The 21536-nt window shown below is 33.3% G+C and overlaps 1 protein-coding gene across 1 annotated transcript; it reads left to right on the forward strand.

Moving 5' to 3' along the window:
- Positions 1-969: 969 nt before the first annotated feature.
- LOC141453193 (uncharacterized) lies at positions 970-15451 on the forward strand. The gene is made up of 4 exons (XM_074126083.1): positions 970-1075; positions 7024-7335; positions 11745-11945; positions 12674-15451. The coding sequence occupies exons 1-4, from the start codon at positions 1021-1023 to the stop codon at positions 13342-13344; spliced, it is 1239 nt and encodes a 412-aa protein (XP_073982184.1). The 5' UTR covers positions 970-1020; the 3' UTR covers positions 13345-15451.
- Positions 15452-21536: the final 6085 nt, after the last annotated feature.

Consider the following 21536-nt stretch of genomic DNA (forward strand, 5'->3'; position numbering starts at 1 on the left):
AAAAGATCAATTATAATTGGCTAAAGTCATAGCAATTGATATGATAAAAAATTATTTGAATTTGAAAGCTAACTGTATGAAATTTAAGGAATAATTTTTATAAGTTAGGAACCTTAAAAAATAAAAACACATCAGGAGGCATCATTTAAAAATTAAAAAAAAAAAATATATATATATAGATTTAAAAAAAATGGTTCATTGGGTCCTTACTATTGAAAAAGTGGAATTACACCTAAAAAGATGGTATTCTAAATATTAAAATTTGCCTACAATGAAAAAGATACGTTTGCCTGGGAATTCATGAAAAACAAAATCAGTTAAGGGGAAAATTAAAATAAATACAATTATTTTGAATGAAATATAATGTAATCTACTCTAAACTCACGACCAATATTTAAGCTAGAGAATAACGTTTGGATTGCAGACAGTAGATGATTCATATTTCTAAACAGAGGTAGGAGATTTAATAATTAAAACTATTTCGATAATATTAGCAGTTTGTGTTAAAACGAAAAGAACAATGTTTTAATTTAAAGTAGATAGTTACTTGATATTCTCTTCACATACTTGCAACGTAACCTGGCATAGGATTCAAGTTGTTTGTACACTCTTTATTCTAATTTAAAAAAACTAATTTCAGTAACGATCAAAAAGAAAAGCGATTCATGACTTGTGAATAAAGAAAAATAAATTTGATGCAGAAGCTTCTAATTGATTCCCAAAAACCTGGCTATTTTTCCAAAGTGGAAAACAGATTTCGGCAGCAGTGGAAAGTGAACTTTAAATGGATCCATGTTTTAAATAGAACTATTTGTACGATCAGACTCTGTATGAATGATTTGAGAAGAGTTGAAAGATTAGAGGAGATGAACCAATAAATAATGTATATTTTTTACCCTTTACGTGCAATTATATTGCTGGAGAAGCGTTATAAGTTGAAGTGAAGAGAGGGGGATCTGGAGGCAGAACTGGAAGGTATATAGGCGACTGGATGAAGGTCAGCGGGAGTCAGTCGACAGCATGCACTTCTCTACAACCTCCACCACACTTTCACTCCTCGTCCTGGCATTGTTCTGTAAGTTATACAACTCTTTGTTAATATTTAAGTTTCAATAATAAAATTATTTGTATAGAAGCAAAGGTTATTTGTTTAATCTTTCCTAAAGAACTACTAGATTATGACGAACGAAATTTGCAACTCGAAAAGAACAGTGAAAAAAAAATACACAATACAGCAAATAATTTAATTATACATCAAATTATTGAAAAGAAAACTCGATTTTAACAGAATGTAGTTTTTCATCAGATATATTCTGACTAAAAGCCAGTTATTTGCTGAAAATCAATAAAAAATTTATTTTATTTTTTTCACTTAATCAAAATCACAACTTTTGCGATAGTACCCTAAATTTTAAAACTGAATCTTCACCTGCCATTCTGAGGTGCCCTCTGAGTCAGAAAAATCAGTAATCAGCGTCCGGCGGCGCGCATACGAAGGGGGACAAAGAAGAAGACGAAACTTTTCATACGCTTCTCCGGCTATTTTCCAGTAAAGTAAAAAGACCTAGAGACTATTGGTATTACTGCGCTTGAATGTCCACTGCCACACCATATAAGTGAACTGATGGTTGCGGCTAGGTGATTTCAAGCGCAATATCAAGTGCTCTCGATATTAATATTTAAAAAAGAAATCAATAAATTCTTCAATCACGCCCACCTTTGGTAATAGAATTGACTGAACAGGATTCCCTTACTGTCTTATGGATCACCAAAACTATCTTAATGGATGGATTTGCCGCCCTCAGTAATACTTGGTGGAAATTCCAAAATGTTTTTCAAACATTTTCTTTCAACCTTGTACTCCTAGATTACAAATGAATAAAATGAGTGCCCATCAAATTTATTTGAAATAGTTTTATTTGGAAAATTTACGTTAGATCACTGACGAAGAAGTTGGATAATAACTTTAGATTACTTGACAAGGAAAACATAATTTTGCCCTACTTTTTTCTTCGCGATATTTTACAAACACACCACTAGGTTAGTTCAAACTTATTTACTTAGCATTATTCATAGAAAATTTGACAAAGAAAGCAGCTCCAACGTATTACAAAAAAATTTAAAAGCTAAAAAAAAAAACCTTGAAATGTTAGCCTCGAGTTAATTCTTTGCTCGAATTGAATTGAACTTATGAATATAAGGTGTGGCTCCAATGATCAAGGACTTGAATAATACTAATGGCCTAAAGTATTTCCTCTACAATCTCTGGAGACACTTCCTGACCTGAACCGAGGTTATAAATTATTTTTTCTGTTTTTGACGTGTTTTTATTTGTTTTATGATTTACTCTTGTTGCTACAGTACCAGTACAGCACAGTACAGTACCAGTAAAAAGCCAGAAATAGCACTATTCACCGGTGGTACATATACGCTTTGGGTTCCATAAAAATATGTCTTGAAGAAGGAGTTAACGGTTACAATCCTTCCACAAGAATGTGATGTTTATTGTTTTTAAATCTTCCACGATAGTTCCACGTATAAGCTTATCAATCAAGAATTATACAATTACGACTCCACTTTAGGGATATTTTGCGCTTTTTACTCGAAAAAGATTTGATCACATGCTTACCTACTTTTTTACAGGGTTTCAGCAGTGGTGCATCAATCTAGTACCGGGTTTTAGTGCATTTCTGACACATCTTCCAACGATTTCTCTATTCCAGCCCTAAAATAAATAAATAAAAATTCAGTTCCACTAAACTAAAGACTACAAGTGAAAGATTCAAAGCAACATGCATTTATGATACCAAACTGCGGGCTTAAAATATTATTAAAAAGAGAACTGAAATGTTACCGATATTCCTAGTTCTAAGATCAGGGAAAGCAACACTAAATTGAATCATTTTTTATGTTCTAAGATTTCCTCAAAAAATAGACTCGCCCATTTTCTTCCAACTTAATTTATAGATACATACACACACACTAGAACAAGATCTAGAACATTTATTGGAATGCCTTCATAGGTAATGCATGAAGCACAGTTCGGTGGAAGGACAGTGTAGGATCTCTTCAAAAAAAAGTAATTTCAATGTAAAGTAAGGTTTTAAAAAATTGTAAACTGTAAATAAGAATTGCAATTTTTTTTTGAAAACTTAGTGTTCAGAGAGAAGGTTTCAAGAGAGAATGCTTGAGAAGTAAGAGCGATTCGCGTCAAAGATTACTAAAATAATTTCTTGATTCAAAGTATTATTTCTGTCGTCACTCAAATTGATTATCAACGAGTTTCACTACAGATTAAAACCAATTTTCAGAAAAGGAAGTGACCAATTTACTACATCAGTTTACGATTAGAAAGTAATCGCGTTATATTATTTTGATTAATAGTTTTTTGCAGAATACTTAAAACTATTATAGTGACGGTTTAAGTTAATAATAATGTGCATTTAGATACACTGGCTTCACTAAGAAAGTGAAAATGTATAGGGGTTAACAAGATTGAATCATGTTACTTCATTGCTCTAGGGTAACCTGAGAGATTCGTTAAGAGAACAGAAACAGAAACGTAGAACTAGTCCTCTTTCCAAAAGGCAGAGTTCTATTGAATGGAGAGGGGGTAGAGAGTGCTGTTATCACATCGTCGTTACGTCAGGGCGAGCTTCATTCATCTGAAAGCTATTTACAGCCAATAATTTCATGCTTTGACAACTTGATGATCTATTAGACCAAACTGTATATACTGTAATCTGATGTTACTTTGAATCAATCACCAGTCTACCTCAATTTTCACACATAGTTCAGTCTTTAAAAATAATTTCTACATTCAGTCATTGTGACTGTAAGAGAATTCAACGGATAATATTGTAGCCGTATTTTATAGTAAGACCACTCTTAGAACAATTTTGCTTGTGTTTCGAACCGACTTGAACACAACAAACTGGCCCACCACTTCGCGTGGCTAACTAGACTGAGTTATAGTTTTAATACCTGAAAACCTTGAGATTAATGTGTACTATACAAAAATACTGCAGTATTTTACTAATAAGAAATCCAATTTACTGATAAAAATAAAATACACTTTCAGATTATAATTACTTAAAAAAGGACAGAAACTCTGATTTATTTTTTCAATGCGTGAGGGAAATGTTTATTCCCATTTCCTCTACTGGTGACAGATGGTATCAGTTGGATATTAAGCCTCGTCGGAAAAGGGTTATTACTTTATTAATTCTGGTTGATCAAATTGAAAGTCTACAGCTGAGGAAGATCTAAGTAAAGTCTTTAATATAACTGAAAGTGCAAGACAGCATACGATTGTCATTCATTTTTGTAGACACATCGGAAATATTGAACCTTATTTTATTATTATTATCATCATTATTTTTAAGGCGCATCAACATGTTAGGTCATTGGCGCCCGGAGCTTTTTTTTTTTAAAGCCCTGCCGTTCTTCGAACAGTGCTCTCTCGTTGCAGAACACTGCCAATCACCGGGCCATTGGCAGTGAGAAGCTCTTAGAAAGAGCCAATCTAAGGATTCGGAACCAGAATCCCCGGCATGGGAATCCAGTACTTTTCGTTTCGGAATCGAATTAGCAGACATGAACCTTGTTACCTTCTCGAAATAAAACACAAATGGATCCTCTCTTCTTCATTCTAATCCAGTTCTCTCTTCCCTGATCTCTCTTTCCATATCCAGCTACCTTCTCATGCAGCTCTTCCCGCCGACTTGAGCGCCTTAAGCCATGAGACCTATGCATACATAACCAAATTGAATAATTACTATTGAATAATGTTTGTTCTTTATCTTTTTTTTAATAAAATGTAACTTAATTTAATTTTGATAAATATATTTCGACACCTAAGAAGGTGAGCCTTAAAACTAAAGTTAAATATTTAATTTTTTTTTTGTGATTCATCGAAGAAATTTTAATATTAAATCTTTTCATTTTAATTATGATGGAATCAATTTTATTCATTTATTTTAATAATTTGAATAAAAAACATTTCCTTAGCGAATTGGCCCCAGTGAACCGAATCAGTTCGAACTCATCTTCCTATTTCGAAGTCTCATCTTCCCCTGGGTTCAAACTATTTATATTTATAAATTAAAAAAACAAAATACTTTTAAAAAAAGTGCTTCAAAAATTAAAACATAATAAATATATAATGGTTAGAATGAATAATTAAAATACCATCATTTTTGGCAAAAGACTGCCAAGTCAGAAAGTTTGATAATACTTATTTGACCGCGAATTTTCTACGACCAAGAAGGACGTGTAGAGTGTGTCAACAGAATTGAAATTGTAAATTAAATTTACATATACAGCAAATACATTAAATTGAAACTACATTTTAAATTGAATTGTAAAACTATAATAAATAGTTCTCACCAACCGTGAAATTCTATAAAACATTTTACCGCAGTTAACACAAAAATATGCGGTAGAGGTCGTCTCTTATGTAATCATGACTACCGTAATTGTAAAGAATATTTAGTAAAAAAAAGGGAGCAAACAGTGTATTAGATTCATTACTGACGAGCACCTTTTTTTTGAGTTGATTTTTGAATCTACATTTTAATCAATAGACTTACTTTAATTTGGATTGGTGGTAAAGAAATTGATATAAAAAAAAAGAAGATAAATACACACACAAGTAGAAAATAAGAAAGTTCTACCACACGTACACTATCCAAAATATATTACTACTAACTAAATTAAGTATTCAAATGTGCGATGCAGAATCCCGAGGGTGTACATAGTTACCCAGATCTTTGCAATTAATCTCCCCATTCCATTTAGAAATTGTAAATGAGCTTTAGGATCAACATCTTGCATTAAACCTATCACAACAAACTCTCTCAATAATGAAATATATCCACTCAATCAGATACATAATCTTGATCTACTGATCTATAAATGGCTCTTTCTCTTAACAGTAAAATAGACGTAGTAAGTCATCTCCTTTTAGCTAGCCTAAGTTAAAATTTATATCTCACAATAGTCGACGGACATAATGTCAGAAAACTTAGTATTCTTACAGAAGTATGATAAGCAGGTTTCATTTTAAATGCAGCACTTAAGGAGGTTATTAATTTAATACATTAGTACATAAAACTGTACCCATAGGAACGTCCCGTGGGCTACATTACACTGCTAACGACCTGGCTGTCTAGAAACTTTCAAATTAAGCTTCAGGACATGTCTGGAACAAGATCAGTAAAGTTAAATTCCCTATTTGCATATTGTGTCGGAGAGCTAACTAAAATGGATGATAGGGCTTCCTCAGAACGTATGTAACACATGCGGGATTAAAAAGGTCATCTTTTCCAAAAGAGGGATTTGGATTTAAAAAAAAACACAAATGATGATCCTAAAGCTGTACACAATTATCTTGTAATTGCAAGATATTAACGACAAAACGAAGGTCACATGAAGACGTTACAATGATTTTCTATTATTAGATAAATGTTAACGGATACAAAGTCTTTCAACTATAAAATACGTCCATAACCGTTACTAAAAATTAATTTTTGTCTCTCTCTTTAAATATAAAATATTAGAGGAAGTAACGTTATTGAATAATAAATACCAGGACATTATGTTCTTGTTACTCAACTGACACACTTTTCACTAACTGAAATCTTTTTGTTTTCATCAAATTAACAGTTACTTTGTTACATCCTAAGTTATTTCTTGAACTGTTTTTATAACATTACGTAATAATCCAATAATTAGGAACTAATTAATAATCACTCATTACTTACACACGCTGCAGTTCGCCCATTTCTGAATGCAAGTGGAAGGTAGACGAGGTTATATCAGCTGTTACGTTTTTCACGAAAACAACAGCAATGGATTTCTTTAAACTTACTCTTGGTTATCCACTTCCATTAAACTTTAAATTTTAACAGCTCATTTAATTTTAATGCATTCATCGAAATAGTTCCAATACCTTTGAATTATAAAATCTTTCTTCCTAAGATTGACTTACCTAATTTTCAAGACCTGAAATTTTGTTCACAGCACTGGACGGGCTAAAATGTGCACGTACTACAAACCGAGACAGACATCAACCGTCGGCTCCGGCTAGAACTTCTTCTTCTAAAGCTTCTTCTTCAAACGGCAGTGATGAGTCTGATCTGCTGACAGATGAGTGTCCAGAACCAAATGGATACTTTGCTGATGGTTACCAGTGCGATAAGTATTACGAGTGTGTTGAGGGTGCAATCAACGAGAAACTCTGTCCAGATGGTATGGTCTTCAATGACTACAGCATTCTGCATGAGAAATGTGATCTACCCTTCAATATTGATTGCACCAGTCGGCCACAATTACGTGAGTATTTTATTTTTGTTTAACTTATTGCTTTATTATTTACTTTCTTCTACTGTTAGCAACTTCCCTTGGAGCTGCAAACTTGCTCTAATAATGCCTTCAAGTCCTGTTAGTAGGATTTTCATTGGTTCAAAAATCGGTTCCATTGTTTGCTTGGGTCTGAAAAGTGTGATTAATGATACCTCATTTAAATCTATGGACTAGAACTTATCGCACAAATCACAATTACTGATTTAATATTCATCCCGTACAACAGTCAAAGCCACTGTGTCTGGAAGTTGATGCTTCTTACGTTACGAACCTCGTCCGTCCTCAACATCCCTTTCGTACAACTTGTGATTCCGCGGCCTCTCTCTCTCTCTCATTCTTTTAATAAATTAGTACAATTTCACTCCTTTATTAATATCTCTGCTAATTTCTTCAGTGATTTAAAAATTTACTTCGGGACATTTAAAACCGCTGGAATTCAGGAGAGGATGCATTACTGGAAAATGTTATTTTCTCCAGCTTTGAAAACATTTCTTTCATCCAATTTTCTTGTTGTGTGCATATATTCTTGTAGATTCTTTTTATTCATTCAGACTGCCCAGTCTTTCAGGAGGTCGGCAATTGGAGAGTCTATCTGTTATACCTTCTGCTTATCATCAAAGGACCTCCACGCTTCTAGCAGCGATCCTCATATGATTTTATCAAACCAATCTGACTTTCTTCAGCCTATTTCTCTGTGACCTTCGACCTTCTCCTTCAGGATGAACTGCAAGCTGTTATATTTCTACACTCACTATTCCCTAGATGTAATGCATTCCTGTATTTGTTGTGGCTATAGGCGAGCGATCTCTTCTACTATTTGATTTTCTTCTTAATACTCCTATATTACCTAAACGATCACCGAAGTAATTTTAAACTTACTAGGTAATTTCTATTAAAAAAATTGCTGTTTTTCGATAATAATAATTAAATCGATATTATAATGAATTTGGTAAATAAAAAAAATATTTAAAGAGTGTTTTTAAGGGTATAAGGAGCTTTAACAAGCAAATATTTAGTAAAATTCCTGTGTTTAAAGAAAATCTATATATTTTAGTGTTATTAACTTTCATTATTCATATTACTTTCATAGATTAATATTTTTATTGTTTTTTTGAGTAATTTTTTCCATAAACATTCGCTTTAAAGCCTCTAAAGAATTACGACAATAATACTAGTAAAAATGAGATACATACATTGTTTGAAGCAAAATATTTTAGTTAAAACCTTGAGAATTGTGCTAAGAGAAAGTCGTGTGATTTTTATTTTACTTTTTATTAAAGAATTTATTAATAATTTTTGATTAATTAAATTATACTCGAAAATAAAAATAAACTCAATGCCATTGTGGTTCCAACTAATTATTGTTGTAACTTGACGGGTGATTCCCCGAAGGCCTTTTAAATAACTACTTACAGACACTTTCTCATCATCATAGATGTTTTAAAGTGTTTAACTGGCATTACAGAATGACATTAATAGCGGTGAAACTTTTTATTTTATTTACTATGTAATTATTTGGCATCCATTATTGTTATTTTATCGCCGAGGAAAGTTTTTTTCAAAAAGTAAAGATAGTTTCAATTGTAGATTGGATGAAAATTGTTTGTGGAATTTTATGTCTTGACGGATTCTCAACTTGTGTTCAACTAATCATAAAGAAATTGGTTGATTAGACAAGGGGATTCTGTTCTCTAGACAGGATATAAGAGACAATTTCCTTTCTCCTGTCACAGTTTGTAGGAGCAAGCTGGGATTTTGATCATGAAAATTGATTTCTTAAGGAGAGGTTCTGAGACGCCCCCCCCCAAATCCTTTTATGGTAATCAACTTATATCTGAGTCCAACTAAAAAGTTGTAAAATCTGAGGTAAAATTTGATCTTTCGAGAATTATGGTAAAAAGTGTTCACTTTGCTTTTTTCCGTTAAAGATTGCGTTTCTTACTTTCACCAACAGTCTGTAGTATACATTCGTTTTGTAATACTATTAAATTCTAACAAATTATTTCTTACATTCAGCAACATCATGAAAAGTATCATGATGTGTTTTGTTAATACTTTCACCAGAAAGAAGTTCTCCTACGTATGGAACATTCCGTCAAGTTCCTGACCGGAATGTTGAAGGTCAAGGTTCTCTATATGGATAATGATTTTCAGTTATTCTTGGAATTTCTACCAAAAAGTTACTTGAGATTTACTCTTAACAATGAAAAGTATACACAGACTACGAAGATAAAAATGGTTTTATCTCTTCTGATTCTAAGGTTTCGGCCGAAAATAGTAAAAAACAGATGTGGTACTTAAGATATTTTTGCTCTCACTCTCTTCTCTTAAGAATTACTTTCACTAAGAAGAAAATTCTGCATTAATACAGATTTTCGATTTAGAATTTTCAACAAAGTAGACAAGAGCTTTTAAAACGCAATTGAAAAACGGAAAATCTGACAACGGTAACATTTGATATTTCGTTTTCATGCCACTAAATGACGCCTAAACATCCACGACAAAGTAAAAGGCGTGTTAGATGAATAAACAGATGTAATTATTCAATTAACTTAGTCACATTTTCGAATAAATGTTGCGGTGACTGTTCTACACTTGGTGAACTCTCTCTTTGAACATCAAAATACCACGTGTGGGCCTCCAGTTGACCTTCTCCTAGCATTTTTCTCGTTAAAAACAAAATAATAAAAATAAAATAAAATAAACTTGTTCTTCCCGTTGTGGTACTTTTATTTTTAGATCTTGATTGTTTAATTATTTAGGTAAAAAAGTGTTAATGAAATTCATCTAAAAGTTACATTAGAGAATTGTTGAATTATAAATCGTTGTGGTTTACTTAACAAAGTAACACGCAGTTTAATTGTAACTTGGTTTTTCCAAATGATAATAAAAGAATGTGATGTGCAAAACGGACCAGACATTCTCTAATTATAATTTTCAAGGTTCTCTTTAACAATTCGGTTCGTAAATGATCAGAACTTTTTGGAATTTCGTGCTAATGAATATGAATTCAACAACTGGGTATCAACGAAGAAGAAATACAAGTTGAGGAGATACAGGTTACTGAAATTTAACACTTACATGGTACTCTTTGATCGCAGTATCTTGTAATTTCTGAACTTTTGGAGATTTTACTCATCCGGTGACTACTTCAAACTGTACTACTGAGCATAGTACCACCAAAAGGAAATAAGTGTCGGAATTATAGTCGTAATCTTCAGAACTCTTAAGATTTTGCACAAATTAAACCTACTATATACTTTACAACCTCAAAAAAACAACACCTACAGAGTAACTATGGGTGTTGTAGTCAATTGGTTGCTAAGAAACAATACGGGAGGTAATATAGGTTGCCGTAATTGTACATTTTAACAACGTGCCCAAAGAAGCTAAATCACTTGTAGTAATGTTCTGAACTTTTGAGAATTAGCGTGAATGAACCCTATTTAAAGTTTTAAAATTGAGTGAAACATCAACGTGGGAGAGACTAGTAATACAGATATATTTTGTTGAATCTTTCGCTGCACTCAAAATTTACAGAATCTCAAAACACACCCAAATTTTGAATCCTAATATGTGGCTATAGGTTTTTATTCATTCATGACATTAGTAGCTGTTCCTAGCAATAAGAAAGTTAATGACGCAAAGAGGAGTACATTCCCAAATTCGTATCCACAGGATAAAAAGCCCTTACCTTAGGTAAATATGTATGTTTATAGTAAGTAAATATTATTTACACAAGTGATGCATTTTAAGCCGACTTTTTCATGAATGAGTCTGTTATTTTCGTTCTATAAGAAAGTGTTACTTTTTTTTAATCAAAGACCAACCAACCAAACCAACTTCATGCTCTACTGTAATGCTGTCGGTAAATAAAATTAAGTAACCTAAAATATTACCATATCAGTGTTTACCCATATTTACATTCTCATCATAATAAAGGTATTCAGTATTCAGGTTATGTTGTAATGTATTACTCACTAAAGAAAACGTTGTTGCATTATTTAAGTGAGAGTAAAAAATGAAGTAAAACTACTAATATTTTTTTATAAAAATCCTGAAGAAATCTTTCAGTTATAAGCAGAATGAAAATTAAAATTATTTAAAATTATCTTAGCGATAGGACGTGAATATAAAATTGAATGACCCTCTAGCGAAAAGTGAACGCAACCGTAATCTCTGTAGTGCCCGTTATCGTATATTCCTTGACAAAATTTAATGTTTTAATTAAGAGATGTGGATCTATCTACATGAGTGCTATTAGTGCGGATAGTTTAAAAGAAAATTTTTGGAGCCATTTCCACGAAAATTTCCCAAAAAAGTAAACAACAAAAACATTTCGTTGTTTTCACTCACCATGATTTGATTTTCTTTTTCAGAGGAACCAAAACCGTCATTAAATTGTCCCCGACAGAATGGATATTTCGCCCATGAGAACGCTACAATCTGTGATAAATTCTATTACTGTGTGGATGGTAAATATAACATGATCACCTGCCCTAGTGGACTGGTCTATAATGAGAGAACGGGTATCTGCACTTGGCCAGATGAGGCTAAGAAGAAGCATTGTTCCAGTGAAGGTATTTTTATTTTTATTATGTTTATTTAATGAGATATTTCTTTTAATTTGAGAAGAGATAAGAAATCTCTTACTTTGAATCATTTTTTGGTGTAACTTCATCGGTATTCAACATTACCGATGCTAGAATTTCAGAGTGTTCCTCCTGTAACAAGATTTTCGATGCTTCTCTAAATTTTCTGTGATTGATTGTGACTTTTTGAAAGTTTTTTTGGCCGAAATTTCGTTGCCTCACTTTTTTTTTTCCTGGCACATTCTCAAACGTAGCTTCTCAGATGTCGTTTCTGATGACCGAGCTGAAATGTCTTAAGGTTTACTTTTAAGCACAAACACGCTCATCTTCAATCATCCAAGATATTTATAGGCTTCAAGGCAATAGATATGTGCATTTAATGAGAGTTTTAGCATTTCTAGAAGCATTTCTTTTTTTTTTTCATTTTCACAAGGAGCATTTATTTAAACTTCACTTATTTATTTTAAACTTCAAGCATTTATTTAGGTAAACTTCTTGAATATAAACTCCTACAGTGGCAGTTATGGATCTTTTAGGTGGAATTAGAATTAGGTTTCTAATCATAATCTCTGTAGTGTAGGTTTGTGATTGAGTTGTATGAGCATTTGAGATTAGCTCTCTTAATTAACCCAACTTTCTCTCAATCGGACCACCTTTTTACGAGTTTTTACTTAAAAATGGATAAATTTAATAAATGTTTATTTTATATTACGAAGTTGGTGAAGAAGTACCTGACCGAGTAAAGAAACGCCAGAAGAGGGAATCAGAGTGGCTGTCAGAAGAAGAAGAAGAAGAAGAAGACAATGAAGCTAGTGCCAGCTATGAAGGCAGCAATGAAGAATCAGATGGCGATGAGGAAGAAAACAGCGGAAATAAAAGATCATCATCAGAATCAATAGGGAATGATTACTACGATGATTCTATAGCTTTTACATCTAGTGAATCACAATTTCCAACTGATGATGAATTTGAAAATTTTGACGCAGAATTTGCCGAATTCGGATTATCAGATGAATATGTTTCCAGTGAATCACTTAAAAAAGATCGGATAATTAAACGAAGACGTAATGATGATGATAATATGGATGAATTGGACGATTATGTAAAAGAATATGTAAGACAAGCGAACAAAGACGGAGGTGGTAAAGCGGCAGGCATGGATTTGAGATATTATGAGAGGATTGCTGAAGAAGCTGTGAAGAAGGAGGAAGAGAAGAAAGCGGCCCAAGGAAGAACAAGTGAAGAAGCGGTGACTGCGAAGAACCAGAGATTGGGTAAAGAAGCGGCTTACGCAGGTGCAAATCAGATTGTTGCAACACCTGTTAATCGTACTGTCTACGGTCTTGGAAACCTGCAGATCTACAGATGTGTTATTGGAGTGAGCTGAATTTTTTATGTTCTTATTTATTTAATTTTGCAGTTGCAGTCAAACAGTTGGTTTTTTGTTTTTTTTTTGCTTTAAATTGCTTGAACACTGGTAGTCGCAAAAAGCTTGCAAGCAATTTTTTTAATGATTTTCTAAAAGAGTTTACTGACCGACTGTTCACAACTCAAATGTTTTTTGCTCCTGTAAATACACTTTTCTGTTTTAAATTTAAAGCTTTGTAATCTTCAAAGAGCAATACTATTTTGAGGCAAAATATAAATATTTTTGTGCATTAGAGACACTGACGCAGCTTTTAAAGCGTGAAGACAATTGTTAAAAAAAAAAAAATTAAAATATGTAAACAGTTTTTTAAACAATTTGGGTAATGCTAAAATACTTTTCTTACAATGTTCCAGAAACTTTCGCACGTTCTATAGCCATCTTTCGAGCTTATTCGAAAGGAAGAGAATTTTCTTCCTTTTCGAAATAGATTTTGATATGTTTTTGTATCATTTTCGTCGCGAATTTTAAAAAAATGCTTATAAATTCTGTCAATTTCGCTGATGAAAGTTGAAATATGATTTATAGGACGTTTGTATCCTTCTTTCGGGCGTTATTTTTGGTGTCGTCAATCAACTTCAAGGCCAAGATTGTTTTATCAAAATAGATTTTAGATAAATTATGTAAATATGTGGGAAAACTTGTAACTCGTAGAAATAATCAACTTTTTTTTAAAATATTTAAGAAAATGATGTTACTTTAATTTTCTGAATGTGAGCATCCCACAATATATCTGGTGATTTTACAGTTATTTTCACGACATAAACTGCTCAGTTTAATGGTGTTACAAACAAAATTGTAAATATGTTTATATGTAGGACTATTGTTATTGTTGAAACAGCTAATAAGATCAGAAAGCCATATTGTTTCGATTCTTTTAAATGCAAAAAAAAAAAATCCGGCAATTCAACATCTTACGGTTTTGCCATTCCCTTTAACTAACTGTGGTAAAGTCTGGCGGTTCCATTAATCTATGATGGAAAAGCCCGACTGTTCGATATACAAGATATTCTGGGATTCTTGAAAGTTCGAAAACGTCTGGACAGCCTGAAGTTGACAAATTCGATTGTCCACTCCAGTATACTCTAGTGGTCCCAATCATTCAGCATCTTATAGATTGGTGAATTTGCTGAGACCTATCTTGTTTAAACTTTATAACCCGACCAGGCCCTTTGTCTTGCTACTTGCAGCTCAGCAAGGACGATAAATCAACACCTTTTATTTCATCCAAGTTTTGCACCCTATAGACCTGCCTTGCTTTAATGGATTCAATTTTTTTTTGTGGATTTAAGGTGGATAAATTTATGTTTCCCGTTTTTAATTTCATGTACTTTAACTTCAAATGGTTTTTTAAAATATCCATCAGATCTAGAAGGACTAACATGGGTTTCACATTATATTTTTCTTCCCCACATGGAATTATTTCCATTTATTATGGTTGAACTCATCACACAAATTTTCTTTCTCAGCCGATGTTTGAGTATAAACCATTTATTCAATATGATTTATTGTTTCTTAATTAGAGACATCTTGTTTTTGTTCATTATCTGTAAGATAGTTATTTTTACTAATTGCACTAATAGAATTGTCTAACTATTTAGTTAAAAATATTGAAATTGGATTAATTATTCTATTTTATTTGACTAATTAATGTAAAAATAAGCTTGCTTATTAAATATTACTTAATTATTAGCTTTGTAAAGGCACTTTTAGGTTTAATATTGGGAATTAAAAATTAATTTAATTATTGTAAAGTGTATGTTTCTTTTTGCTGATGAGAAGTGTAATTTTTCTAGACCAAGCAGTCTTATTATGTAGCTGTAGGCAAATTAGACTTTAAGGAAAGATTATGAAGTGGTTCATGTATTATTTATTTTTTTTCCGGCGCACCGGCCATCATGTATTATTATTAGAGATTTTCTTCACTTTAATTTTTTAGGAAAATTCAGTCTTACTTTTTCTTTTAATTTTTAATTTGATTTATTTTTCACTTGTTACAGAGGTGTTTCAGTTTGAATGCCCCAAAGTTGATGTGACAGTCGGCCAGCAACACCCTCGTTACGCAGATCCAGAGGACTGTCAGTTCTTCTATGTATGCATCAATGGTGAAGTGCCCAGACGTAACGGTTGCAAACGTGGGCAAGTGTTTAATGAAGTCACCGGTGCATGCGATTGGCCAAGAAATGTGGCCGAATGGTAATTTGAAAACTTATTCATATTGAGATTATTGTTATTAAGTAAGCAAGTTATTGGGCTTACGCTATGACTCGTTACTTAGCCTCCTCTATTCGCATTCGTCAGTAATCTCTACAGGATGCTGCAGCTCTTTCTATTTCCGCAAATCAAACAGAACTCTTGCTTCGCTGCTTACACTGATAACCCTTGGGTCTACCCTCTCCTCTTTTACGGTTTTTTTTTTATTGTTCCATCACCTTTCTTTTGTTTTACGTCCTTTCGAGAAACACATCCATCGCAGGCCTAATCACTCTGTCCATGTTTGGTTTATACTTCTCCCGCTCTAGAACGAAGCTTCTTCTCAAGATCTTTTGTCGATGGCCGAAAGAGAAAACTTTACAAACAGCTGAAGGTTACATTTTGCAGATTAAAGTTGAGTACAGCACAGAATCTTCGTGTTTCTAGCAACAAGCCGACTGGTTATTTGATGATACAGCCCAAAGTGTATCTATAGCGGCGAACTATCTCTCCTTGTTAATTTGATGGCGAACGGGTAAGCAGTTTCTGGACAGATACTTTTGCAAGGCAACTTTGAATATCAGACACGCCATTGTTTTTCACGCCTTTGTGAGAATTGAAGCTGGATGAGAGTTACTCTTCGCACCATCGTATTTCGCCCAAGGATACCTCGATTGGTTAGGATATACAGACACCTAATCAGCAGTAAATCCAGGTGGCTGCAGATTCAGGCTGCCCATGCAGCCAGCTGATTATAACCACACCAGATTTTAAATCTATATGCCGAAAACCTTTGGCTATTGAATTTAAGAGTTTTCTTTTACGATTTATTTATTATTGAAATTTTTACAGCCGAGATTGGTACAAAGGCATTTTGACTGATGAAGAATTAGAGGCTCTTGAGCATCCCAAACCAAAAGTACGAAATCCCATCGCGGCAGCCAAACGAAAAGGGCAACCAAGACCTTATGATGCTGAATAGGAAAACAAATTAATAAATGAAAGTAAAATTGGAAAAATTAACTGAGAGAAAGATCAATTTTACTCCTTGGATTTTTGTTTTTTTCTGTTTCTTTTTTTTGTACAATTTAGACTGAATTTCTGTGGGTGGCTGCCCTGTAAATAAAACAAAAAAAAAGTCTGATGTAAATATATTTACATTCACGTCTAAACTATAGGCATTCCTAATAGATCAATTCAACCTCTAGAGTGGCCAATTTGGTCGACATTCAACCATGTTTCTATCAGGAATTTAAAAAAAAAAAAAGTGCGCGATTAATGAATATAAACATTTTTTATAATTATTTTTATTTTTTAAGTAAATATTGATGGGCATTCAGGAACTTACAGTCCTCTGTAAAAAAATATTTCTATTTTCAAGTAATTTTAATGCCATTTAAAATACCAAAATTAAAATTCACCCGTCAGCCGTGGAGGCTGTTTTTATTTTGTTTTATTTTTCAAATCGACTTGGATTGTTATTATTATTTTTTAGTTGTAAAAATGTATGGAGTGTTTGTGATATTATATATAATATATATTACATAATATATATAATATACAAAGAAAAATAAAATTTCTGAATTTATTTATTTATTTGATGTGTTTCTATTTATTTTCAATACATAATTTTTTACTTTTCCTGACCACGCTAGAAAATAGAAGACATTGCGATTCTTGTGCAGATTATCGTATTATCGATTTAGAATTTTACTCAGAAAATTACTCGTGAAAAAGGTGAGTTTTCACAAATTGTCAGTAAAGACAAGTCTGTTATATGAAAGGTATACACAGGATTGGACCTAACAATACTGCTTCACTGTATTCCACTTAAAATTGAAATGTATTTTGTTCAATTGCGCAATATAGTTCGTAGTATTGAAATGTATTTCATTTTCTTTAGCTTATTTAAAATTCCAACTGGGTTTGTTATGTCTGACCGCCTATATGTATGTACTACGCATGTATGTTTGGATGCTTTTCATAATTAAATGTTACAGTACAAAGATTTATGGTATATAACTACATGTGTAGAAATAAATCTGGGAATGTAGATATGTTACGCTAGTGGATGTGTAGTATATGTTTAGAAGAGTTTGTGCGTGTATAGACAGGCACATTGAAAACTTTCTGAATGAATTTCCATTTATTTTCCACATCTGTGATTTACCCACAGTTATGAACACGGAGCTCTTCTCTCTCTCTCTCTCTCTCTCTGTTACACACGCACAAATTCATCTGTCTCTCTCTTTCATCAGCGAATGAATTTATTTCTCCATTCCAAACAAATGCCGCTTCCCCATTAAAATGAATCTTTTCACTAGAAGTCTGCCTGCCAATTTTCCATTCAAACAAAACTCTATGTCTTGAACTTCTCGGAAATCAATATGGGCCATACATTTTAATTATCTTCTCTTAACGCCTGGGGTTTTTTGGGGGGGAAGGGGGTAAAAAGTAAAAGAAATCTGGAGCGGAAAAATCATCCAAACTTTGATTAATTAATTTGATACCTAATTTTTAAAGGTTTTGGCTCGATTGGTTTTCGAGAAAATAGCGGGGAAAAAAACTATTTTAGAAAATTTCTCTTACGGAAGTATCATTTTCTTCAATCTCAGAATTTTGGCAACTCAATTAATTATCGCACCGTACATTACTCTAGGAAGATACAGTGTTGGAGTGGCAGAGCTAAGTGGTAGTGCTTCAAATTTGAACAATAACATATGATGTGTTTTTAGGAAAATCTTAAACAATCTGTACCTCAACTGCGGTTAAGGGATTTATCTTGACCAAAATACTGTCGGGTTCTGCAGGAGTTCGCAAACGAAATATAGGGTTTTAACCCTAAATAAAAGAAAGAAATTTAAGCAGCTAGATTCAAATCCGGGATCTCTCCTTGGGAATCTATATTATATTACATAATCTATGGTAAAGTAAAGTAATTGCCTATTTTGTCAGGCAGACTTTACGTCAAACTACCAAATTAGATGTCGTGGACGGAGGCGACTAGCAAACATACTTTACTGTAAATTTCTCATATTAACCATTAAAGGTATATACTGGGAATATAGCCTAGTACCGCAATAAATCTTAGCATTGCGGGTCTAGTCTCTAACCGCTCGGCTATCGTGGCGACTAGCAAACATACTTAACTGCAAATTTCTCATATTAACCATTAAAGGTATATACTGGGGAATATAGCCTAGTACCGCAATACATCTTAGCATTGCGGGTCTAGCCTCTAACCGCTCGGCTACCGTGGCGACTAGCAAACATACTTTACTATAAATTTCTCATATTAACCATTAAAGGTATATACTGGGAATATAGCCTAGTACCGCAATACATCTTAGCTTTGCGGGTCTAGCCTCTAACCGCTCGGCTATCGTGGCGACTAGCAAACATACTTTACTGTAAATTTCTCATATTAACCATTAAAGGTATAGACTGGGAGTATAGCCTAGTACCGCAATACATCTTAGCATTGCGGGTCTAGCCTCTAACCGCTCGGCTATCGTGGCGACTAGCAAACATACTTTACTGTAAATTTCTCATATTAACCATTAAAGGTATAAACTGGGAATATAGCCTAGTACCGCAATACATCTTAGCATTGCGGGTCTAGCCTCTAACCGCTCGGCTACCGTGGCGACTAGCAAACATACTTTACTGTAAATTTCTCATATTAACCATTAAAGGTATATACTGGGAATATAGCCTAGTACCGCAATACATCTTAGCTTTGCGGGCCTAGCCTCTAACCGCTCGGCTATCGTGGCGACTAGCAAACATACTTTACTGTAAATTTCTCATATTAACCATTAAAGGTATAGACTGGGAGTATAGCCTAGTACCGCAATACATCTTAGCTTTGCGGGTCTAGCCTCTAACCGCTCGGCTATCGTGGCGACTAGCAAACATACTTTACTGTAAATTTCTCATATTAACCATTAAAGGTATAAACTGGGAATATAGCCTAGTACCGCAATACATCTTAGCATTGCGGGTCTAGCCTCTAACCGCTCGGCTACCGTGGCGACTAGCAAACATACTTTACTGTAAATTTCTCATATTAACCATTAAAGGTATATACTGGGAATATAGCCTAGTACTGCAATACATCTTAGCTTTGCGGGTCTAGCCTCTAACCGCTCGGCTATCGTGGCGACTAGCAAACATACTTTACTGTAAATTTCTCATATTAACCATTAAAGGTATAAACTGGGAATATAGCCTAGTACCGCAATACATCTTAGCATTGCGGGTGTAGCCTCTAACCGCTCGGCTACCGTGGCGACTAGCAAACATACTTTACTGTAAATTTCTCATATTAACCATTAAAGGTATATACTGGGAATATAGCCTAGTACCGCAATACATCTTAGCTTTGCGGGTCTAGCCTCTAACCGCTCGGCTATCGTGGCGACTAGCAAACATACTTTACTGTAAATTTCTCATATTAACCATTAAAGGTATAGACTGGGAGTATAGCCTAGTACCGCCATACATCTTAGCTTTGCGGGCCTAGCCTCTAACCGCTCGGCTACCGTGGCGCCTTATATAATCTATATTAATACATTACCTAATTATTATAATAGTAATCCCTTCCCTGTCTTGAAGGCCTATTTGAGCCTTTCTTATTTGGCTTGGGCGTTGCATCTTCAAAAGATTAAAAAAAAAAAAGGGGTAGGGCAAAGCATCTAATTGCGTGAAACAGAATGCCCGAAGCAAGAAGACAGAAAGTTCTGCTTATAATCGAAACCCTTTGAAGTGAAATCAAACAGAATGGTACAGCAATCTCACACGGCAGCGAGTAAACGCTACGGCTCTTATTTCTTTCAGCTACAACTAATTGATGGGTCTTAATTAGCAGTTTAGATCTTTCCTTTACAAACATATACTAGCACACATGGTACATTGCAATTTCGGAGCTGAAAGGTAGGTTTGATTTGAGACGCTTTTCATTTCCATTTTAAAATTAATCTTTCATTTTGGATACGTCGCTAAAATTTTCTTAATTGTTTTTAATAATAATAATTGAGAAAATGTAGCCTATGTAGTGTAATCTTCTGAAAACTAGTTTTGAGTTCCTCTAGCTCCGAAAAAAAGTAGTTTTTGAAGTTTTGTGTATGTATCTGTGTATGAGGTTAGCATAAAAATAAGATGGAAAACCGGGGAAAAACCTGGAAAAATTAATACAACTAATTTAATCGTAGTTAATATTTGATGTTTAAAAAGTCTTTATAATATATCATAAATTTGTGGCTTTGATCAGTGCCAGTTAGGATGAAAAGTTTGATCCAGAGCATTAATACAGCTAGCAGTGTATTCCGGCTGGATTGTAAAGTTGAGAACAGTTGGAAATAGGAAAGTTTAGTCGGACGTCAAGTATACAGTTTGATTCTCCAAAACTCGGAAACAGAGAGAGAGAGAGATAATATATACTGACTTATAGTTCTGAATTTATGTATATTGAAATAGATGAAGTTACTATAGTACATGAACTAGACTAAAGTCCATTTTGTAATCGAGTTAAAATTCTAAACATTGCTAGTGCATTGATTTTTCAACTTAAATTGATGCAACATTAAACTGCCATGGATTATAAAATACTTTTAGCTTTAATGACTTGTAGTGATGTCTGTTGGCTAAATCCATATTTTAAAAGGGCTTTACCGATTCTCTTTAAAAATCGTTTTACAGGTATGTGTGGCAGTTATTTAGATTTATAGCAATTTGAGTGCCTTCCATTACATTAAAATTTTCTTTCATATTTTTAATTAATTTGATTTAAATTTTTTTAAAAACTCATTGGTCAAATTAATAATAATTAGAAATTACAAAAGAATACCGTTAGGGATTTAAAACGGGTCATTTTTTTTTATTGTAACTTTTGTTATTTTTAAATGAAATGACTTTGGCGAGAAAATATTCCAGGGCAAACTGGTTTGCTGGAATTCTGG

Source organism: Rhodnius prolixus, unplaced genomic scaffold (assembly GCF_049639745.1).
Source record: "Rhodnius prolixus isolate KJV_2025 unplaced genomic scaffold, Rpr scaffold_1, whole genome shotgun sequence".
NCBI lineage: Eukaryota > Metazoa > Arthropoda > Insecta > Hemiptera > Reduviidae > Rhodnius > Rhodnius prolixus.